We start from the raw sequence: 24392 nt of genomic DNA, 5'->3' as shown, positions 1-24392 counted from the left end.
AAGAAGTGAGAATAGTGAAATCGAATACATTCTACCGCATTCAGTTTCGAGCACGATAGAAGCACCAGACCGGGGTGCCAGCACGTAACTTGATACAATCGATGATTGTCGATCGTCGATCAACTCGAAACAAATTATTTTTGACAGCACGTAATTTGAGACGAGTTCCATTGTGACTTTTACTTAAAAAAGTCATTGTGAATTATAAAATGAAATGTCAAATGAGTTTATTTTGAAATTATTTCATTCTACTTTCAATTTTAAGTCCTTTCCGAAATGTTTTTCATTGATTCGGAGAGTGAAAGTGAAGGCGATGAAGTGTCCAGTACTTAAATCAAAAGAAGATATTTGAGAGATAATAGCAACCCATTGGAATTGAGTAAAAATGAGCAAATATTCAAAAAAGAAAGATCATGTAGGTATAACATTTGTAAAACATTTTACAGTTTAGAGTCAATAAGGAATGTTTTCACAAGATACTCAGCTCGTTAGATCTTCCAGAAGACAGAAAAATTTAAACTACCAGGAATACTGGGCTGCATTGATGGTAGATACTTATATTTTTCCTCCCTAAACCAACGTGAGAACTCATAAAATTGGTTAAAATCTCAGTCTGTTTTTTATTTATTGACATTATTTTGTTTTTTCATATTTGTAACACAAAAATTACTCCTGACGATAACTATTTTCTGTCGAGTGAAAACTTTTGTTTCAAACGTTAGTTTGAAGTTTGTGTGCTGCCGCATCTGGCGAAACAATCGAGGACACTCGATTGAACCAAAATGTGTGCTGCCAATGCTCGATTGTATCGACTAAACTCGGTTGTATCAAGTTACGTACTGGCACCCCAGATGAGGAGAAGCAATCGAATACCGAAACCGAAAAAGAGAGACGACAACATATCGTATGCAGTAAAAACAGGTGAGTTGCATGACCCTTTTACTTTAAATGAAGCTCTTAGTAGAGCAGATTCGGAATGTTGGCGACAAGCAATGGCAGATGAGCTAGATTCATTGAAGAAGAATGATACTTGGGAGCTTGTCGATTTTCCATCTGATAAAAAACCTATAAACTGTAAATGGGTTTTCAAGACTAAACGCAATTCCGATGGTGCAATTTGTCGCTATAAAGCCCGCTTGGTAGTAAAAGGTTGTTCACAACGAAAAGGCATTGACTACGAGGAAACCTTTTCTCCGTTGGTGCGCTACAGTACAATACGTTTTTTTGATTTCGTTAGCCGCTCAGTATGATCTCGATATAGACCAGATGGATGCAGTGACTGCATTCTTGCAGGGAGATTTACCGGACTTGATTTACATGCTACAACCTGAAGGGTTTTCTGATAAAACTGGTAAAGTATGTCGCTTGAAGAAATCTCTATATGGTCTAAAGCAGGCTAGTAGGCTTTGGAATGAGAAGCTAGACACCGCACTTCTACAGTTTGGATTGGAGAAATCAAAAGTTGACCCGTGTGTATATTTTTCTCACAAGAATGCAAGTCCGATTATTGTAGCTGTATATGTCGATGACATTTTAATTTTCTCCAAAGATTTTGAAACAAAGAAAAAACTAAAATTGTATCTTCACAGTTCTTTCCATATGAAGGACATGGGAGAAGCCCGTTTTGTTTTAGGAATTCAAATAAAAAGAAATCGTGTGAAGGGGTCTATCAGCATAGACCAAGAACATTACATCAGGGAGATATTGGCACGTTTCGAAATGTCAGACTGCAATCCTGTGAACACCCCGATGGACCATAACCAGAAGCTTACAAAACTTATGTGTCCTCAATCTGAAGAAGAAAGAAATTAATTGTCCAATATTCCATACCAAGAGGCGGTTGGGTGCATCATGTTTGCTGCGCAGGTGTAAGTTTTTCTGTAAGTAATGTATCTCGTTTCAGCAACAATTATGGCAAGCCACACTGGACCGCTGTCAAAAGAATCCTACGCTACTTGAAGGGAACAGCTGATGCTAAGCTAGAGTTCTGTAAATCCAAGGATCGTGCAGTAATTGGATTTTGCGATGCAGATTGGGCTATAGTGATGACCGTCGATCAACTACAGGCTACGTTTTCTATTCTGGAAAAGCGGCAGTTTCGTGGAATACGAAGAAACAACCGACTGTCGCCCTGTCATCAACGGAAGCTGAGTATATGGCAGTATCCTCAGACGTGCAGGAAGCTATATGGCTCAAGAGTTTGGAAAAGGAACTTGTTCCATGTACTTCAACATCAACAACGATTAATTGTGACAACAAAGGTGCTATTTGTTTGGCGTTGACTACTGCTTATCACTCACGGACGAAGCACATAGACGTCAGGCACCACGAAGGTGAAGTTCAATTCCATCAATACATCAGAGATGTCAGCCGATTTTCTGACGAAGGCAGTTAATCACCAAAAACATTTGTTTTGCTCTTCAACTATTGGACTTAAATAAAAATAGATTGTATATTCAGTGGGGGTGTTAAAATAGAATAGGTATACAATACCTATTTAATGTACATGCACCCTATGTTTCTTAGTACTCTTTGTTAACTAATAAAATAACGTAACGTAATAAATCACTCTTTAACTTGTTCTCATCCAAAACGGACGTGTTTTTTTATTCGATTCGATTAGTCTGGAAGTTTGTAAACGGTGATTTTTTAAGAGCTTGAGAACTTTAAAAAAAAAACGCATACAATTTGCAAAATCTCATCGTTTCTTTATTTGAAACGTTAGATTGGTCCATGACATTTACTTTTTGAAAATAATTTCATTTAAATGTTGACCGCGGCTGCGTCTTAGGTGGTCCATTCGGAAAGTCCAATTTTGGGTAACTTTTTCGAGCATTTCGGCCGGAATAGCCCGAATTTCTTCAGAAATGTTGTCTTCCAAAGCTGGAATAGTTGCTGGCTTATTTGTGTAGACTTTAGACTTGACGTAGCCCCACAAAAAATAGTCTAAAGGCGTCAAATCGCATGATCTTGGTGGCCAACTTACCGGTCCATTCCTTGAGATGAATTGTTCTCCGAAGTTTTCCCTCAAAATGGCCATAGAATCGCGAGCTGTGTGGCATGTAGCGCCATTTTGTTGAAACCACATGTCAACCAAGTTCAGTTGTTCCATTTTTGGCAACAAAAAGTTTGTTAGCATTGAACGATAGCGATCGCCATTCACCGTAACGTTGCGTCCAACAGCATCTTTGAAAAAATACAGTCCAATGATTCCACCAGCGTACAAACCACACCAAACAGTGCATTTTTCGGGATGCATGGGCAGTTCTTGAACGGCTTCTGGTTGCTCTCACTACAAATGCGGCAATTTTGCTTATTTACGTAGCCATTCAACCAGAAATGAGCCTCATCGCTGAACAAAATTTGTCGATAAAAAAGCGGATTTTCTGCCAACTTTTCTAGGGCCCATTCACTGAAAATTCGACGTTGTGGCAGATCGTTCGGCTTCAGTTCTTGCACGAGCTGTATTTTATACGGTTTTACACCAAGATCTTTGCGTAAAATCTTCCATGTGGTCGAATAACACAAACCCAATTGCTACGAACGGCGACGAATCGACATTTCACGGTCTTCAGCAACACTCTCAGAAACAGACGCAATATTCTCTTCTGTACGCACTGTACGCATTCGTGTGGTTGGTTTAATGTCCAATAAAGTAAACTGAGTGAGAAACTTGGTCACAATCGCATTAATTGTTTGCTCACTTGGTCGATTATGTAGACCATAAATCGGACGTAAAGCGCGAAACACATTTCGAACCGAACACTGATTTTGGTAAAAAAGTTCAATGATTTGCAAGCGTTGCTCGTTAGTAAGTCTATTCATGATGAAATGTCAAAGCATACTGAGCATCTTTCTCTTTGACACCATGTCTGAAATCCCGCGTGATCTGTCAAATACTAATGCATGAAAATCCTAACCTCAAAAAAATCACCCTTTAGAATCTTTTCTGCGCACATATTCAACAACATTAATATCATTCCTCAGTTATTTGCAGCAAGTCGAAAGATTGAATGCAGTAATCCTTACAGAACACAGCTTGCCGAAACTCAAACGAAATGACCTTTCAGATCGTTTACTACAAGTTCTTTTAAGACTGGGTGTTTAAACAAGACTTGTCTCCACTTATTTTCATTATATTTATTATTTATCCCTTAACTGATATTTAAAATCCCTTGAATTATTTCCCTAAAGACTCTGCCCTCAGCTTTAAATCTTTATTTTTAAATTCATTCATTCAATTCATTGACATTTTTCAATGTGGAATTAGAAATCCTGTTAAAAGTATGCTCCAATATCTATTTGAAATTTAATATGTCTTTAGTTTTAAACTTCACCACAGAAATTAATTTGTGGGAATCAAAACCAAATGGTATTACCATTTCTGCAAAGTACCTACAAGTCAAATAATATATAATAATAAGAAATACAATTACTGTAAACATAACTCCTCATATCCATTTTATTTTAAGAATCTTATAAACGTATAAGGAATATCATTCCTCAATAACAACTTATATTATAAAATTAATGAAAAAATGTATTAACAATTTAAAAGAAATACCTTTTCTATTAATTTTAGGAAAAAAAAATTGCATTTAATAAGGAATACTCTCAACAACAATGTTATTTCCATGAATGAAAATGAAAATTACAAACAATATTGTATTTGTAGCAAAAGGTAAAATGGAAAAAAAATGTTTAAGAATAAAACAAACACATTCCGAGTGTTTTAAGATTAGCTTTTGAAACTATGATCTAAGAATCTAACTTTTTGTCGTACTGAGTTAAAAAACAGGGAATTATTTTTAGTTGTTTTGTTATTTTTAACTGTGGCTGTGGCGCTAGTCTATTGACAGAATTTAACGCCAATATTATCGACTCGCGTTCGCATGTGTTTCATAATATCATCCGCAAGCTCTTCCACAGTTGTATAACGACTATTCTGGAAGTTGAATATGTCAGTTAAGAACCCGAGTATTTCTTCCCGGAAGTAATGGCAAATATTGCGAAGATTTTCATCGGGTCCAAAGAAACCCCACGCCATCAGAGGCGAAAGTTGTTCTGATATAACATAAAAATGTGACATAAAGCCGTTGGGAAATTTTAACATTCGTCTTTTTGCTTTTAAAACTGACCACACCGCTGTTGTGAGAGCCTGGTTAAATTAGAACAAAAAATACATTAATGTTAATAAATCAAACTTACACTAATTTTACTTACAGTCTCTTTGAATCCATTGGAAAGGAAACGATTTTGCACTACAGCTGTTACACTAGCTGGAGGTGCATCCAAATCGCGAAAGGCATCTAGAATGATGTAATCTATACAAATATCATAGAATGTCATTGCTTTGACATTTCGAGCTTCTAGTTCTTTCTCGATGTAATCCCAGTTGTTTTCGTCTTGCAGGTAGTGGATCATGCCTTCATAGCCGACTAAAAAGTCTTTAGTGTCCTTGTCGCCCAGGCAGAGAAGATCCGTAAGGATTTGGCGACCAGTATCAGCTACCCATTGCCCAACTTTGGGATCCTGTAGCAAATATTGAATTAGAATAAGAAAACAAAACAAGAAAAAAACCTACCTTGAAGAGGTATTGGAAAGCTAACCGAATACAGTGCAGCTTGGCTAAATACTCGGAATCAGTGGCACAGTGCACCAATTCGGTTCTCACACAGCGGCAAGGAATTGGCTGTTCTTCAGACTGTTTAAGTGCATTCTGAAACAACGGATACTGTTCAAATTCGGCAAATGCTTCGGTGAACTCTTCAAACTCCCTCAAGTCTGCGACTTGGTCCAGTGCGGAAGCGAAACTCTCGGCCGAATCAAAATTAGGATCGGAACCTGTCCGACTCATGGTCGATTTTCGACTACGGGCTGTAACTACTTGTTCCTCGTCTTCCTCTTCAATGGCTGGTTCATCACGGAATAGCACCGATCTCTGGTCGAGGAAGAGTAGTTCACTTTGATCTTGTAGTGTGTACGCCATGTCGAGGAGGTTCTGAATTTCCCGACAAAATTCCGATTCTTCGGTTGTTGTGAGAGCAGCCGGAATACCACCGGGGGAATAGTGTGCCGCAAGGGCATCCTCCCAATGATTTATTACTGTGTCCAAGGCTTCCATGCCCATAACACCGAGTTGTTGGGCGGTCAGTTGTTGATTAGCTATGGCTGCAGAGTCGATGGAACCCGAAGCCAGTGACATGCGGTCGGAGAAAGCGACGGTTGAGCCTACAGGACTGCCCGAACGAGCCGATGCCTTTGATCCCGCCACTGACATGAGGTCATTGGGACTGCGCATGCTGTTACGTGTGCGACGGCCGCCGTGCTTACGCGGTCGTCTTGGTGGGCGAGGGGACTTTCTGCGACGCATATAACGAGCGAGAACACCTAACAGTGCAACTCCGGCCGTCAGGGAGACAACAACAATCTAAAACAAACAAACAAAAAATAAAAAAATACATTTTGAGTGCTTTAACAATTGTAAGATTTGAAATTAGATTTATTAGGTTTAAAAAAAAGCTGTAAATGCACATGAAAGAGTGGATGAAAGATGATACAATTAAGGGCCGATTTATTCAACAAATGCCTGCACAACTAATTTTAGAATTGTCTAGAGCTTAGATTGGGCCATTGTGACACAGTAAACAAGTTTATAGCTTTCCTCCACTACTGGAAATGTCGTATTCAAAGATATATGAACGAAATGCCGGCAAAGTTCAACATAACCACTCTTGATTTATAATGCCAATAATTATATTAGACGATGCACAAGCGATAAAAGTACATAAAAGACAAAGGTCAACGCTCAAAAAAGTATTGTATAATGAGGTTGGGTATCATGGAAAATATCATGACTGCCCGTTCACTGGAGCTCTGCAACTAATTTTGTTGTGTCACTCTTGAACTAGATAAAGATGATATAATAATTTGTAATGCTTTAAACCTCTCAAATGATTTGAATTTATTACCTTTTGTGATGTTGACATTCGAAAAGGAAGAATTCGTCCATCCCATCGAGCTGGAAGAATTGCTTTGAGCATAGTTTTGCTGGTTCGAGTTGACTTGGAGTTTTGTTATTTTTATTTGAACTACCTTCTACTTACGCATGCATCAAAATGCAGAAATTAAGTGTGATGGGGGAAGGGATTATTGTTTTCTTTATGTGCAAATTCTAGTTAATGAAGATTTAATGTATTTATTTATTTGGAACATTTTCTTTGGGTGTAGAATTTTTTTTAGGTTAAGATTTGCGACATTAGGTTGTGGTGTCTCCAGTTTATTGATTATGTATTAAAATTGCTTGGAATACTTTGGGGTAATTTCATGTTACTGTATGGAGATGGTTTAGATTGATTTTAATATATTAAACAGAAGATTTAAAAAGTTAATTTCATTAAATGAATATCAAAATTTTGGTTATTAAATTTGTGTATTTTTCTGAACTCAAACTAATTCCGATTCCAGCCACTTTCATTTGATGATTTTCCTGCTGCACTCTTCGAGTTTGACATTTTTCAAAAAAAAGTGAAAGCGTAAGTTGCTCACTTTGACAGATGTAGAAGTAGCTTAATTTTAGAGTTGAAACCGGAGATGCCATACCCCGAAATATTCAGCAAAAAGTTACATAAATTGAGGCATTTAAGATAGTGGTCTTATCCAGATTCAGGAATAAGATAGTACTAAAAAAGGGTATCCTTTATTTAAACTGCAATCAGGAAATGCGTATTCAATTGAATAGAACTTCTTAAGCTACGATTGCACCGTCAAGTTAAAGGTTCAAAATTTTTGTTTTGCAATTCGTTTGCTTCATTTTTCCATTACCGCAGCACGAATTTCGACTCGTGTTTTTTTTTATTTGATAGATATGTGCAAATAAATAATAACTATAGCATTTTTAGAGCGAGGAAACATTTATTTTTCTTGTTAATTAATGTTCAAAGCTCACTTTTTTACATACAAAACACGCAAAAATGGTTGATTTTGACATTCCTTCCCTGCTTTTGTTCACTATTGCCGTACTTGGGGGGTATTTCTTTGATTTTAGTGCTCAAATGCAAAAAGTACTTTGCATATATCCAAACTTGCACCCACCTTAAATCCTATAGTCACCCCATAGCAGGGGGGTTATACACCTAGCTGTTAGTACGCAATGCTGTCAATTAAAAACAACTTGGTTTAGGTTCAAAAAAGGAGGGTTAAAAGATAAAATTTTTTTCTATGACTTAAAGTTGTTTCCTCGCCTCGCCTTGACTATTGAGACTGCTACCTAGCTGTTTAACAATTCGTATCAATTACAATTTTTTTCGCGAAGAATAAATTTGTTTTCTTAAATTTATTTATACCTATATGATATTGAAAAGTAAAAGTATGCATCATAAATCAAATAGAAACTATATTGCTATCGTTTTGTTAAGAATTTGTCTTCAAACGTATATAAATTCACATTTTGTAATTCATTGGTCGTTCGTTGGTCGCGCTTATGTGAATACTACTTAACTGCAATTCGATAACAATTCAAATACAACCTTAAGGCTAGGCACGCACATGCAACTTTTTGTTTCGAAAATGTTTGGTTTGTAAAATGAGCATTATAGACTTATATGAGAGTCCGCGCACATGTAGAAACCGTTCTGTCGCCGATTCGATCAACTTCTAGTTTGTGTTTTGACACAAACAAATTCAGTCTAGGTGAATAAATGTTTCTTGTGTATTGGTTTATTTTATTCAGTACTTTCAAAGTTGATTATGCGCGCGATGTTTGGAACTATAGTTGAGCAGAATAGTTTTTAATATTTAATATGAGTTCAAGAAATTTAAACATTATGCTCACCTGAGCAGTACACAATTCCGAACTATTAATGTGTACTTCAATAGTCAACTTCGTTGCAAGCAACTCGCTGGTAGTTGCTACAAGTTTGTCCAGAAACTTTGCTTCCAGCAAATCTGATCAAAATTTTTCTTATGCCTCTACCTAAAAAAAAACGATTTGAATTTGTTAATTCCGCCGTAAATGTCAATATTGCTTTTATTACAGATATTTTCTTCTTCAAATTGCGAAGCTTGAGTGTGACCTACTAGTTGAGGGCACAAGTGCGAAATTCTAGCTGGTGAAAATTAAGTGAATTTTAAAGAAAAACGAAGGAAACAATATGTTTTAAATTATATAATGGGAAGTGTCAGTAATAAACACTATATTTATTGATTTATATTGTGTACACTGAATTAAAGTGGTATAAAATAAACTGAAATTAATTTGTCATTAAATAAATATTTAAAAAAAAAATCAAAGAAATACACCGTTTAAGTGGTCAAACACCGATATCATATAAAGCGGGTGTATTAGTGAGTCAAAATGAGTGGCGAATGTGCTGAGTGCAAAAAGTCCATCAAAAAAGTAGCGGCATCGTGCTCTGCTTTCTGTAAAAAAATGTCTGCTCAAAATGCTCGGGCAATAGCACTGAATAAACAAGAAGGGGAAATAAAAAATTTATTGAATGGTGTAAAGCTTATGTGTGAGAAAGAGGTAACTTGTGAGGTGAAAAATGTAAAGAAAAAGAAATCAAAATGCAGAAATTGCAATAAAAAATATACCTCCTGCAATAATTAGACCGAATTGTAAACAAAACAGTGAAACAACTTAAAATGAAATAAAAGAACAAATCAATCCAGTTGATTTAGGACTACAGGTTAACAATATTTCTAAAAATGTTGATGGATCTATCGTCATAAAATGTGGTGATGAGGAAACAGTGAAAAGAATTGAAGAGGAAGTAATGGCTGAAACACAAACACGCTTTAGCTTCGGCTTCGCCTGACGTTTACGAGTTAAGCCATAGGAATTCAATGCATGCCATTACAATGAAGCTTCGACCTCACGTTTCGTTTGACAATCGTAAGGAAAAGAACGTAATGTAACGTAATGTGACTCCAGACGGAAGCTCTAGTTCAATTATCTGAACATTTGCTTTGTCTGACAGCTCATTAGCTGTAAAAAAATGTCAACAAACAAAATATTTACTCTTTGGAGGGATGAAATAATAGAAATGTCATTCAGAGCAACCTCGAAGCTTGCCTAACGTAACGCAGACGGCACCGAAGCTGAAGTGTGTATGTGTTTCAGCCATAAATGATAAATTAAAAGGAAAATATAATGTAAACATACCCATGCTAGTCAAACCAAAAATAGTAGTGATTGGCATAGACAACGACAACGAAAGGTGAAGAATTGATAGAAATCATAAAAAGCCAAAATAAAATAAGTGGTGAACTAAATCTTTTGAAGTGCTATAGTAAGTTCAATGATAGTAAAAAGTATAATGCAATTATAGAAACTGAAAAGCACATTTTTAAAGAAATAATTGAAATGGAAAAGCCTTGTTTAAATATTAGAGGGAATAAGTGCTTAGTGTTTGATAAAGTAAATGTAAAAAGGTGCTATAACTGCTGGGGATTCAACCACAATGCTGAAAAGTGTTCAAATAAAATATGTTGTCCAAAGTGTAGCGGTGAACACAAGTTAGACAAGTGTACAAGTGAGGAGATGAAATGTAAAAATTGTGCTCTGACCATCGAAGAATTAAACATCAATATTGATTCGCGTCATTATGTAACTGATGAAAATTGCCCAGTGTATCTTAGAGGGCTTGAACGAGAAAGAGAAAAAGTTGCACATTAACAACCAACATTTCTCAAATGCTTGCATCTCAATATACAGGGCTTGATCAATAATTTAAATGAATTAAAGAATATTGTTTATGAAACAATTTCGATATAATCGTCCTAACTGAAACACATCTCGGCTTATCAGTGATGGATAAAGAAGTGTATATAAAGAACTATAATATTATCCGTTGTGAAACATCATCAGCCTATACTGGAGGAATGGGTATTTATATAAAGAAGAATATTGATATTGATGACTTTTTAGTGCTAAAAATGTACAATTTGTATATGGCTATTGGTTGTAGAAATATGTTAAGTAAAGTTCATAGCATTATATAGATCTCCCAGTACTCGAAATGGTGAATTTTGTGAATATTTGAGTGATTATTTGAATGACAATGTGAATGAAAACATAATTATACTAGGCGATTTCAACATAAACTGGTTCGCGGATTCAAATTATAAAAGAGATCTAGAATGTTTATTTACAGAAAAATTGTGTAAGCAAATGGTAATAAAACCTACAAGAATATCTGCTGGTACAAAAACATACAAAGAAACTGAGAAACAGTGGTTTAATTATGATTTAAGGAGACAAAAGTCAGAAAAAATCAGAAGACACCTGAAGTTTGTGTTAACCAGAAACATTGAAGGTTGGGAACAATATAAGAGAATTAGAAATGCTTACAAAAAAAATCTTCAAATAACAGAGCGAAAATTCATTAAAGATAAGTTAAATGGGGCCAGTGATCAAAGAAATATGTGGAAAACGTTAAAAACTTTAGTTTTGGGACAATCAGTAACAGAAACTCATTGTGTTGAGTTTAATGGGAACAAAATAAGTGATGAGAAAATAATTGCCAATAAATTTAATGCATTTTTTATTAAAAGTGTAATAGGAATAAATGAACAAATAATGAAAGTTGCATGGTCAAACCTTTTGCTAAATAGTGAAAATTGTTTCAAATTTAAAAAAAGTGGAATCAATAGAAGAACTCTTAAAAATAGTTGAAATGATGCCTAATAAAAATGATTTCAATTTCATGAACAAACAAATGTTAAAAGATAGTTGTACGATTGTGGGCCCTACTCTATTAAACATAATAAATTATTCGTTTGAAAATGGGAAATTTCCAAGCTCCTGGAAATCGTCCGTTATAACCCTAGTGGAAAAAATATCCAACTCAAAAAAATGCGAAGACTATAGGCCTATAAACATGCTTCCTCTGTATGAAAAGATACTGGAAAAGATTGTTCAAATTCAATTAGAAGAGTACCTACAGCTAAATGATCTGATAATTGAGGAGCAATCTGGATTTAGACGAAAACACTGTTGTGAATCAGATCTAAACTATGTCATAGCAGATTGGAAGGAAACGATACATAAAAGGAAGAAAATTGCAGCAGTATTTATCGACCTCAAAAGGGCATTTAAAACGTTGGATAGATTGATTTTATTAAAAAAATTGTATGGGTACGGAATACAAGAAACTGAGTTTAATTGGTTTAAGTCATATCTAATAGGAAGGAAACAAATTGTAAAGTTTAATGGGGTAAGTTCGAATGCATGAGATTAAGACTTAGGAGTGCAACAAGGTTTAATTTTGGGTACATTATTGTTTGTAATTTATATTAATGATATAAAAAGTGTTTTAAAATATTGTAAATTAAAACTATTTGCCGATGATGGTTTATTAACGTTGAAGATAATGATTTAACAAACAGTATAAGACAATTGGTAATGGATATTAATAACATACAAAATTATTTAAATATGAATAAACTAAAATTAAACACAGAAAAAACTAAAATAATGTTATTGCCAGAAAATAAAATAATTTTTTAAATAAATGAATTTGAATGTGTACAAGAAACCAAATTCTTAGGAATAGTTATTGATTGTAATTTAAATTTTAAAAAATATTTTGAAATGGTTTCTAAAAAAAAAATTGCCAACAAAATCGGGTTTTTTCGGAGAATACGAAGTATTTCTATGGCGATCAAGATATATAACTCTATTATACATCCACATTTTGAGTATTGCCCGACAATACTATTATTGGTGTAAAGAAAGGAGACCCTCTTAGCTGCGCCAACTACAGAGGCATCAGTCTCCTTAACATTGCGTATAAGATCCTCTCTGCCGTATTTTGTGAACGTCTGAAACCATTCGTCAACAACCTGACTGGTCCTTATCAGTGTGGCTTCAGACCAGGAAAGTCCACTATCAACCAAATATTTACACTACGGCAGATCTTGGAAAAAACCCAGGAGCTTCAAATCGATACCCACCATCTCTTTATCGATTTTAAAGCCGCGTATGACAGCATCTATAGGGAAGAGCTCTACCGAGCAATGTCTAGTTTTGGCATCCCTGTCAAACTTATCCGTTTGTGCAGAATGACGATGGAGAAAGCACGCTGCTCTATCAAGGTCGGAAAAGATCTTACCGATGCATTTGATGTCAAAAAAGGTTTTAGACAAGGCGATTCACTGTCATGCAACTTCTTCAACATCGTTCTGGAAAGAATTGTGCAAAACTCAACCGTCAACACTAGAGGCACAATCTTCCAAAAGTCCATCCAATTACTCGGATACGCAGATGATATTGACGTAATTGGAAGATCAAAGCGTGATGTCAGTGGAGCGTTTTTGAGCATTGCGACGGAAGCGAAGAAGATGGGTTTAGTGGTCAATGAAGGCAAGAACAAGTATATGCTGTCATCAAAAAAGGAGACTGAACGACGACGTCTTGGACAAAACGTCACCATGTACAGCTATAACTTTGAGGTAGTTAAGGACTTTGTCTACCTAGGCACCGCTATTAATGCAGACAACGACACCAGCGCTGAAATCAAACGAAGAATAACTCTTGCAAATCACTGCTTCTTTGGACTTAGAAGGCAATAATTTAATGCCTATTTATTTACAAAGAAGACTGATAACAACGAGCGAATTGCGTCCATATAATCTTAGAAATAATAATAACTTGCACTTTCCGTTTTTTAGAAATAATAGAACACAAAACATGTTATTTCATAAAGGAATTCAAAATTTTAACTGCCTTCCTAATAATATTTAATTAGAACCTAATTAAACTAGATTTAAGCCCTCAATAATTTATTTTGTTAAAGAAAATTATTAATGAATTCTGTAAAAGAGTTTAAAAATAGCAAATTTAATGCTTAATAACTATATACTACTACTACTATATCTACTACTACTACTACTACTTAGTTTGTCTAGTAATATATTTAGTTTTTTTTTTAGAAATTATCTAAACATTTGGGATGACAACGAAATTTTAGACCTTTAAAAATAAGTAGATATAGGTCATAATAAAACAGCTTTCGAAACTGATAAACCATTTAACAACCCTGTGCTTCTGACTTATTAAAATTGTCTGTCAAAGCGAACAGCTGACTTTCTGACAGTTAAGATTTTAGAAGCATATTTATTTTTTTTAGACCGGGTGGATTTTCTTTTTTCAGTTTTTATTTTTTTTCTAAGCGTTTTCCAGAAATAAATTCACTCACCTCAATAATTGTACTTTTAATTTGCATTCATAATATTACAAAATTACCTGTAGTGTCTTTGTTGTTCATTTTATTTCCTACAATGGCTGAATCGAGCAAAGGTAAGAGAAACTAAAATAAAAACTAAATATAATTTTGTATTGTGCTATTTATGAATGCATGAATTTTAATAAATGTCTAGCTCGCTCAACACTTATTGTTCGACCTCAGAACATTGTTGAAAATAGTGAATTCAGACGCCAAAGAAGTCTCAAATTAAATACACTCGTAAGACAAAAAAGCAGTACCACTGAGCCAAGTCCCAACAAGGTAAATAAATCGAAATGTTTATTATTTAAATAGCTATAAATAATTTAATCCTCAGACCTATATTGTCATAATATTCTCCGAGAAAGCTAGAGTTGCAAAATGTATTGATGTCGAGAAGATTATCCAGGAATTTGGTATTCTAACTACTCTCGAAATAGTTAGGTAGGTCAAATAATAGAAATTTTAAAATGAATACAAATTTAAACATTTCGATTGTAGCAAAACAGAAAAATATTTGTACCTTTCGGCTTCAACTGATACACTTTTACGTTTAGCCGATGGAGCCGAACTGTGCAAGAAAACCATAACTGGCAGTATGAGGAAATTCAATTATTTCAGTGTATCGGATTATCTGATTGGGAACATGACCAGGGACGATATTGTTGCTAATAGTGAAGCACCAGTTCTGATCAAGGATGCTATTAAACCTTCGCTGATGCCTTACATACGAAAAGGAATTATAGAACACTTTTTCCCTTTGCATGATATCGTAAGTTCTTAATAATAAGCAGAGATTTTCAATTTTTTTTGTATGGTCATTTAATATGAGTTGATGCTTGAAACGGTGTTTTTTTTTTTAAATGGCAATCTGCGACCATCCAATGATATTTTCTATTTATCAATTGCATTTCTCGCTGGCCTTCTCGAGACCTTAAAAAATTGATCTTATTGTACTTTACAAAAGTGAAATAGATCCGATTTTCGAAAGTTGGCCATATTGCACTTTGACAAAATGTCCAAATTATTTGATAAATAAGACCGACTTATTTTACCAAAATGAAAGCTTTAAGTATTACCATAATTAAACAATGAGTTTTGTATGCGGGCTGTGCTGCTACCTGCCACCTCCTTCCTGAGCACTTTATAGGATTTGATGTAGGTGCTTAATTGATGTCTCCAAATGCAAAAGAGCATTTAAAAAATCATCATGAAATAAATCCCAAAATATAAAATAAAATTAGTCTTCAAAAAAGTTATTTTGATATGAAGGAACTCCCCATTCCTGTACAATTTTTTGGGGGGCTATTCAAATTTCTTGAAGAATTTAATCACGAAACAGAAATGGTACATTCAATTGCCGTTTCTGGATTATTTATTTGGGTCTACGTTAAGTCATTAGACTTAAATAGCGGGCGAAATATTTGTCATCTAAAACTGGGTCCAATGAATCGACCGCTTCAAACCTGTACCCAGTGGCCATATGCACGAAGGCGACTTTCATTTCTAAATGTTTTGATTGTACTTCAAGCTGATAGAAAAGTTTTCGAAATAACTCAAATGGTTTGCGTTCTTAAAAAAACAATTTATAAATCGTTAGAATATTCTGATATGCATGAAAAAAGTGCAATTAAATGTATATGCCTTATGTTTTTGTACCGAAAAACAGTCAAAAAATTAATAAGTTATCTTTTAATCTTTAAATAGCAAACAATTGTTTAATTGACAATTCCAACAAAAAAAAACAAAATTCAATCATTTGAAGCACATATGTATGTATATAATATTTTGTGTTCATTGTTTCATTTATTTGGCCATAATATTAGTTGTGATCATCGACCTATAGTAGCACGCGCTGTTTCTATTGATATTTTTGTGAGAAGTCTTTCAAGCACGCTCTCCAATTCTTGGCTTTGTTTATCTCACTAAATAAAAGCCAGTAAAAGAATCCACCTTTCTTGATTCAACAGGGTATTTGTTAAACCCTTTACAAAACTCTCTACCACATGTCTATTATACAACTTTTCAGTTTCGTTCCCAAATTTAGAGAGATGGGAAACTTTGGCATGAAACTTTTAATCAAACCATTGTAGTAGCGTGATGATGGTTTACGTTTGACCTTTAGAACAACAGTTTTATGATGATGTCGATGTGTAACGATATGTTGTATCATCTTCTTTTTTATAAACTTCTTTTACGGTACAAATTTTTGTATTCGAAAAAATAAATTATTTCATTCTCATTTCTCGCGTGCCATAGTAAAGGCCCATTGACTGATTACACAATTACTTTTAAGAGTTTAGGTATTGCAAATGATCTATACAGCGTTAATAGCAACCACAATGCTGTGTTTAATGTTGTTCTAAGAGTACAAAAGAAAGTAGATTCTTATCCTCCATGGTATAGTTTTCTATGAAGATGCTTTAAAATGCAAAACCATAAATAAATAAATTACAAACATTTTTCTTCGCTCCAGATTATAGCTTATTCTTATAAACAGTTGATTCTAAAAATCAAACTTAAAGCTCATTCCGAAATTTGTTTTGGAAATATGTAAATTCTCACACTTACATATATGCATGAAGTACGGAAATATATATCTTCAAATGATCCCAAAACCGTTCTTGACATGTTCGCGGATAGCTTTAGAAAAATATACTGCGAAGTTGGTTTTTCAAGAAATTCAATTATTTCAGTTTCTACCTTTTTTTTCTATAATAAAAGAGGCCAGTTATTAGGCTTAGAATCTTTGAAACGGACACGGGAAGAGTTCAGTTTCATGTTTGTTGGCGATATTTTATGCTCAAAAAATCTTTTAACTAAAATGTGTGTATATTCTGCTGAGAGGTCATTACGTGAACGACCATTTCTTTTTCTAATCTCTCATACATAGTTCAGAATGAGAACCTATTTTAAGATGCACTGATATATTGTACTTATTTACAGCATAATTGACATACATATGTATGCCTTAGTAGCGAATTCTGTTGATTAAACGATTTTTGTTAGTTGGTAACTATTTTATATTCAAATTATTGCTTATATTAAAACAACCAAATTTTCATCTTTTTAAATTTAATAAATATTATTATGTACATATTTGTGCAAACTCTGTTGGTGTAAGTCTTAGATTAAAATAAATAAATGATATTTATAAATTAAATCAAAAATAATTTTACTTCTATTTTCAGGAATATCTTGATAAATTTACATTTAAATTTACAATGAAACAACCAATCGAAGATATTCGTGATTATTACGGAACAAGTATTGCACTTTACTTTGCATTTATTGAGTTTTATACAAAAGCATTGATATTCCCAAGTTTATTTGGTCTATGGCAAGTTGCTTGGCATCTGAATTTACCGGTTGTTTGTGGTTTTTATGTTCTTTGGACAACTGTAAGTAAATAGTCATTATTGAGATTTTAAATGGGTTAATTCTTTTTTATTACTAAATGTTAGACGTTTTGGATCCGAAAAAGCCTTTAAAGTTTTTTTTTGTTTTAATAGCTCTAAATAGTATACAACTTCAACTTAAAGTTATATTTTTGAATATTAAGAGAAACGGCAGAAAATGCTCCAGGTTCCATCACTAAAATATTAAACTTTTGTATATAAAAGAACTCATTTACACTCACGTATAGTTAAAAAACTTTCAATTAACATTTCAAAACTTTAACTTTCTAAAAAAGATATTTTTAGAACTATGGAGTAGAAGATGTTCGATCTTAGCCTACCGTTGGGGTACTATAGATATGACCAGTCTTGATATTCCTAGAACAGCATACACAGGAGTGTTGAAACAGGATCCCATTACCGGAAAAATGACATTACAATATCCAATGCGGTTAACGTATATGCAAATGTATTGCATTTCTTATCCAGTTGTATTTTTTTGTATTATTGCGGCAGGATATTTTGCTCTCTATCAATTTCAAATTGAAGCTGAAGTATTACAGGATTTCGGTAAATTAACCAACAAAAAATTCAATCAAATTGTTTCGATCTGATGTCATTTAAATTTTGTCTTGATCCATAGGTCCAGATTCATTGCTACTCTACATCCCAGTTATAGTTCAATCGGTATTAATCGCAATTTTCTCATGGGCTTATGAAAAACTTGCAACATTTTTAACAGATCTAGAGAATCATCGTACACGTAGTCAATATGATCGTCATCGTGTGAATAAGTTGATGCTCTTCGAAATTGTCAATAATTTCTTTTCATTATTTTACATTGCATTTATTTTGCGGGATTTGAACCAATTGAAATATCAATTAATGATGCAATTGATTATATTTCAGGTGAATTAATATTAACTTAAAAACTAAAACTATAATTAAGACATAATAACTACTTTGTTCTGACGTTAAAAGATTGTTTGTACGGCTCAAGAAATCGGAATTCCCTTGTTGGCTGTATTGAGGCAAAAATTTACAAAATACATAGCCCAAGAAATGGACGATGAAAAGAAAGCTACAATACTTGACGTAGCCCGTTATGAACAGGTAAGTTAAGGACAAAGACAAATTTTACAAATTGAAATCATCAAAATGACTTTTTTTGCCTCAGAGTTTCTATGAAGCTGGATTAGATGAATACCAAAGTACCTACGAAGACTATTTGCAGATGTGCACTCAGTTTGGGTACGTAGTGCTTTTTGCTGCCGTTGCGCCATTTGCAGCAATAGGTGCACTTATTAATAATATTTTCGCCTTGCATATTGATATATTTAAAGTAAGTAATTATATGAAATACAAGTCAACTATTTTTCATTGAATAACTGGTGAATCCGTTTAGCTTTGCAACATTTTCAAACGGCCTTATGCACGTCGTGCTAAAAATATAGGTGCTTGGCAATCTGCTTTTGAAATCCTCTCCGTCCTGGCAATATTTAGTAATTGTGGATTACTTTATATGCAACCTCAAGTTAGGTGAGTAAAACGAGAACTGGGGGTGGTTGCGTTTCATAATTTTAAATTGTATGAATGCTGTTTTTTGTCTTGTTTTAGAGATTTTGTTGCTAAACTTGTCCCAGAAATTCCCGATCTTGCATTTGTTGTTTTTGAGCATCTTCTTTTGGGTTTGAAATTTCTCATTCATAAAGTTATACATAAACGACCTCGTTGGGTTCGCATAGCGATGTTGAAATCAGACTATGAATCGAGTTTAGCGTATAAGGATTTAAGGTATGAAGAAGTACATATTCTAGTTGATGAAAGTTTATAATTTTCTGTTTATTTTAATTATTTAGAAAATTCCGAACCGCATTCAAGAATCACAAAAAGGATTAAAAAGGAAACAATAACAACATCTAATGATGAATCTCCCACTTTGTGCCAAAAATAATGAATCTAAGCAACTAAACCGTTCAGTTTTATTTTTGATGGCAACGAAACCTTTTTATTGCAACAAAACTAGTCTTTCCAATTTAAAGTTATTATTATTGTTTATTTAATTAATTAATTTATTATTATTTGTTTTATTTTGTACATAGTACATTATTTTACGTGTTGTGTCTTTTGCTAACTATGCATATTATGATGTGATTGTTATACTAACGTTTTTATTGTATTTATAAATGAAATCAAAGTGCTTTTATACACAGTGCCTGGAGTTTGATATTTAAATAAACTATTATTTAAAAAGTTGTTGGTCTACGAAAGATTAATTGTCATCTTCATCTTCACCGGAATGAAAAATTGGATCAGCTTGTGTTCTTGTAGTATCTCCATTTTGTAGGCCGATATACATATCTTCGCCATATCTTGAGCGACAGAAGTGATTTCCAGGACTGTTCCTTTTCGCAGACTGCCGAGCTGAATGTTTGCAATAATACTTTCTTATATATATTTTGATTTTTGTTTCGAATAGTAGGAGTTCATCTTAATAAACAACCCTGTTTCGTATCTTCTTCCCTGATTTATTGCCGACTTCCTATACTCTCATATATGCCATATTGATTTTAATTGACTTTCAGTCGATTTAAAACCATCATCAAATGTTCCTGAAATATAAAATTAAAGTGTAGACATTGAAAATTTAAAACAAATAGATATTGCACTTAAGATTTATTTAAATTTAACAATAATTTAACAACTAATTCAGTGTCGATGATGTACTAATTCTATAATGAATCTTTTATCGAAAACCCCTGTAGTGCTTGAATGAGAGAATTGCATCTACACCATGAATAACTGAAGCGAGATATCCTAAGTACTGCGAATAAAATTTAAAATCCACATCACTATTGTGTTTTTATTAAAAAAAAAATTAAAATTATACTTACATATGCAGCCGTCATGGTAGGATACGCCCAAAATCCTGGCCTTATTAAAAACTGTGGATGCAACCAAACTACACAAGCAAATCCCATATAGCTAGCAGCACTAAAGTACATAAAACATGCGACAGCATTGAAAAGAGTTTCCTATAAACAAAAGGATATTTTAAAAACTCCCACCAATCTCAAAATATCATTCTTTGTTTAGGAACGAATTCACTTACAAATAAAGATTGTCGAATAAGACTGTATGACTTATCTGAGAAACAATAACAAGCTACAAGAATTGCTGTTGTAGTAAAACAATAAGCGGTTGTAGTTAGGAAACTTGTCAATGCTTGACCAATAGTATCAGCCACCGGAATACCATACTTTACGAGAAGTCCTTCGCAAATTGACGCCAAAAATAGCTCCAAAACTTTTAACAGGCCAACTTTGGAGGTCAAAAAATTAAAATTTACACAGGTGCATATTCGACAGCAACAAATATTTATTCCACCGTTTTGATTTAAACCACGAATGCCAAAAGACGCCATGAATGAAAATAAACGTACAAAGATTTTCAATCTACAAATTTAAAGTGATGCGCACCTATTTCCTGTAAGATCTAGTTCCGAATGAAATATTCGAAAGAAAACATTATGTACATATGTAGGTACCTTGGGGAAGAATTTTGTTCTTCTTTAAAATGATAAACTAAAAATAGACGAGACGAAGATCTTATGGGAATGCAATGCCCTTAAATCTGCACAATAGACACAGATGCACAGATAATTATATAAATGGAACTAAAAACTTCTCTGCGTGTGCTGGATAACATAGAGTTATTTTTAAAAAATTCACCCCCATGATGTACTAGGTCAATAAACCAGGATTTGGTTCTTACTTTTTTGTCATCACTGGTTGAGGAAAAACTTCTAGTCGTGGAGACCGTGTCCGTTTTTTTATTTTTTCGATGTTCTAGCTAAAAATTAATTTTCAAACTTGAAATTCTGAAATAAAAATAGAGTTTTGACAATAGTCAAATAATCGTAAAAGTGATATCAACTAAACGATAGCGCTTGCACGATAGCTCATTGATTTCCAAATACTAACTAAACAAATTGAAATAAAAATGGGCAGGTTCAGGCGTTATAAGGGACTTGAAAGTAAGGCAAGTTTCTAGCATCTGATAGGCCAGCTGCCAAATAATACCTTCCAATTAAGGCAACTTAGGTGGAAACTTGACTGGAAAGTTAGCCAAATCACCCCATCTATCAAGTCAAGTCAACTTATGTCAGAATGACAATCGATTATGTTTTTTGATTGAACTTTATTCCTCTACGATTAAGAGATTTCTACGAGTATCTCATCCAACCTATATAAAAGCATTTTGGCTTCTGACGTTGAAATTATAGTTACATCGTAGGCGGCAAAAACTAAAAACAGTTACAGTAACAATAAACACCACAAAATAGTTGGCAAGTTTGGTAAAGAGCAATTTGTTGCAAATTTTTACAACTTCCCATAGACAAAAACAAAGTTTAATAACATTTTCAAGTTATCGACAAAGCAATATCTTTCGTTGAGTTCATTTTGACACTTTAGTTATCTTATACTGAAAACGATAAACGAGACGATAGTGACAAAGTTACAAGAAGCAAATTATTAATAATGTCGTTAATAATAATGATTATTGATAATACATGCGTTTTGTTCGCGTTTCATATATAGTAAAGTGAGAAATCCCCAACAAAACGATCCGCAGTGGCCAGATTTTTGTATTTAAAAATTGTTACACCTGAAAGCTTGAAGCTCGCCTCAATTCTTTATATACCTGAATCGAGTTGGGATTTATCTATTCTAAACTGAGATATACCTTTTTTGGAAACATAGCAAAACTTAAATATCTTATCTATTGTTTTTTCTTGCAAAATAAGCCCAGTTAGTCCATTTTCACTAACAAAACTAAATAATATCAACAGTAATAGATCCGTTTTTTCCGCAATGGAAAACACACATGGTTCCAAATGCAGACCTACTCAACAAACACAGCCATCGAGATATAAATGTAATATCAATCGTACCAACATTTGAGAACGAAATCATATAAGATTCATTCGAGGCTCGTATAAATGCAAAAATCCATCCATAGTGATATTCTACTTTAACTTTTATCGGTGTTATTCTCACTATGGATATTTTTTTTTGTTATTCGTGTAAAATCCTACTTTACTATGGATAGATTTCCCAACAAAACACGGGTAATGTCGTTAATGATAATCGTTGAAAATAACGGAATAACGGAATGACTCCCCTGATTGATTAACTATTTAATTCGGAATTACAGAGGAAAAACTGTCGTTTTAATTTGGTAATTGGAAGACTTCATGGAGGGGATCTTCTGATGAAAGTGTTATAATTAGAAATAAAAAATAATATATTTCTAAAAATTGATAGCTTACAAAAGGGAATTATCTACTCTAATCTACTCTACTAGTATATCATTTTTAAATTCGACTCTTAGAATGAGTTTAATTATGAGGGTTGAATCTTAGATAATTTTAAACGATATAAGGTATACTTTAACGCTTAATCACAAAAGCAGCAGAAAGCTTCTTTGTATTTTTAAAAGTATACTTTATCCATTTTATAAGAAATATTTAAAGAAAAATGTTTTTTTTTTGTTAAGATGGGAAGATGATTTTGAGCTTGTAAATCAACAATCACGAAAGCTGTCTTGGATTGAAGTTGTGGTGCATGCACAAATAACTATTACAACGACAAAACAACACCATTTCCACCCGATTCAAGACTACTACTCTAAACAATATACAATATTTTAAAAAGAACGTGGTACATACTTAGTGTCAAACTACAATATTAAATCATTTTTTGCTAAAAAATCACCCGTCATCATATCTTTTTAATTGAATTAAGGTGAGTTAAAAAAAGGAAAAAGTCAAAAAAAAAAAAAATACAAACAAGTTAATTTTCCAGGGGGCATTAAATTTGAACCGCGCTAAGTCACTTTAAAAACCTTCATTAGTAGAAAGAGTTGTTTAAAGTGTTTAAAATTAGGGAAAATTTAAACAATACTTTTTTAATAAAAAAAACAGTTTTAAAATTATTGTCGGCTTTATTGCTTAAACGATAGCTGTTCAAAATTTTGCGCCAACAATTTTTTGTAATATAATGCTGATTATTTTTTATTTTGAACAAGATTTCCCGAATTTTCGAATTCGAAAAGTAAATTTACAAGTAATATTCCAGCTACATTCTGATTTTGGATTAAATTTCAGCCCACAAGGATTTATATGTGCGATATTAAAATATTTTAAGAGAGTATATAAACAAAAAGTTATTAATAAGAGCTCCATAAATGTTGTGGACACTGACCGTTTCATAAAGAGTAAAATTTACATTAACATTAAAAGCCATTTTACTATTTTTTACCTATGTGCTTTATTTTAGCCATCGAAGTATACATATTAGCGTTTATAATGAACACGACCATTGCATAGAAAGAAATAAGAGACGCAAGCTGTCGAAACTACTGGAATTTCTGAACGTTCAATTAAAAGAATTATTAAGGAATACGAAGAGACAGGAGTTGTACAGTCACCAAATAAAAAAGTGCACCATACGAAAACTAGATTAGACGAATTTGACATCGCAGCTAATCGGTGTATAATCCACAACTTCCTCCAGGAGAGACAACGATTCCTGGAAGATCTGGAGCTTAATATAAGTATTACTTCTCTCAACAGGATTCTAAGAACAAACAATTTTAGTTACAATAAATACCAAAACAACCTGAAGCTTCTATGTGAAAAAAATAATATTAAACTCATGCGAATTAAGTTTCTGAAAAAAAATGCATTAATTAAGAACAAAAG

The 24392-nt window shown here is 33.4% G+C and overlaps 3 protein-coding genes across 4 annotated transcripts; 1 reads left to right on the top strand and 2 right to left on the bottom strand.

The window, feature by feature from the left end:
• Positions 1-4432: 4432 nt before the first annotated feature.
• Positions 4433-7519, bottom strand: LOC129946588 (mitoguardin). Its single transcript, XM_056056835.1, has 4 exons — positions 6972-7519; positions 5585-6430; positions 5224-5532; positions 4433-5158 (listed from the first exon to the last, which is right to left on the bottom strand). Exons 1-4 carry the CDS (start codon positions 7041-7043, stop codon positions 4850-4852), a joined length of 1536 nt encoding a protein of 511 aa, XP_055912810.1. The 5' UTR covers positions 7044-7519; the 3' UTR covers positions 4433-4849.
• Positions 7520-14097: 6578 nt separating this feature from the next.
• Positions 14098-19882, top strand: LOC129947328 (anoctamin-8). The gene is made up of 12 exons (XM_056057848.1): positions 14098-14302; positions 14383-14510; positions 14566-14672; positions 14730-15000; positions 17420-17629; positions 17923-18196; positions 18270-18535; positions 18608-18739; positions 18804-18968; positions 19032-19165; positions 19244-19420; positions 19486-19882. Exons 1-12 carry the CDS (start codon positions 14284-14286, stop codon positions 19523-19525), a joined length of 1923 nt encoding a protein of 640 aa, XP_055913823.1. The 5' UTR covers positions 14098-14283; the 3' UTR covers positions 19526-19882.
• On the bottom strand, positions 19825-21594 carry LOC129947329 (protein singles bar). Of its 2 annotated transcripts, none has more exons than XM_056057850.1 (3): positions 20739-21594; positions 20521-20661; positions 19825-20238 (listed from the first exon to the last, which is right to left on the bottom strand). In XM_056057850.1, exons 1-3 carry the CDS (start codon positions 21048-21050, stop codon positions 20197-20199), a joined length of 495 nt encoding a protein of 164 aa, XP_055913825.1. In that variant the 5' UTR covers positions 21051-21594; the 3' UTR covers positions 19825-20196. The 2 variants fall into 2 exon arrangements, with proteins under 2 accessions (XP_055913825.1, XP_055913824.1); XM_056057849.1 differs by lacking the exon at positions 19825-20238 and adding an exon at positions 20284-20450 and having other exon boundaries at positions 20739-21588.
• Between the last annotated feature and the right edge of the window lie 2798 nt (positions 21595-24392).

Source organism: Eupeodes corollae, chromosome 2, assembly GCF_945859685.1.
Source record: "Eupeodes corollae chromosome 2, idEupCoro1.1, whole genome shotgun sequence".
NCBI lineage: Eukaryota > Metazoa > Arthropoda > Insecta > Diptera > Syrphidae > Eupeodes > Eupeodes corollae.
Note: the sequence above shows the minus strand (reverse complement) of the source record. Positions and strands in the feature narration are given on the sequence as shown.

Bases quoted from the DNA above. Each gene is read 5' to 3' on its own strand.
- LOC129946588 (XM_056056835.1), bottom strand. From the start codon at position 7,043: ATGCTCAAAGCAATTCTTCCAGCTCGATGGGATGGACGAATTCTTCCT. The intron at 5,533-5,584 runs GTAGGTTTTTTT...TATTTGCTACAG, and splicing joins CTTTCCAATACCTCTTCAAG to GATCCCAAAGTTGGGCAATG. The intron at 5,159-5,223 runs GTAAGTAAAATT...TAATTTAACCAG, and splicing joins CCAATGGATTCAAAGAGACT to GCTCTCACAACAGCGGTGTG.
- LOC129947328 (XM_056057848.1), top strand. The intron at 18,197-18,269 runs GTAAATTAACCA...CTTGATCCATAG, and splicing joins TGAAGTATTACAGGATTTCG to GTCCAGATTCATTGCTACTC. The intron at 19,421-19,485 runs GTATGAAGAAGT...TTAATTATTTAG, and splicing joins TTAGCGTATAAGGATTTAAG to AAAATTCCGAACCGCATTCA.
- LOC129947329 (XM_056057849.1), bottom strand. From the start codon at position 21,050: ATGGCGTCTTTTGGCATTCGTGGTTTAAATCAAAACGGTGGAATAAAT. The intron at 20,662-20,738 runs GTAAGTGAATTC...TTTTGTTTATAG, and splicing joins TTATTCGACAATCTTTATTT to GAAACTCTTTTCAATGCTGT. The intron at 20,451-20,520 runs GTAAGTATAATT...TTTTATTCGCAG, and splicing joins CTACCATGACGGCTGCATAT to TACTTAGGATATCTCGCTTC.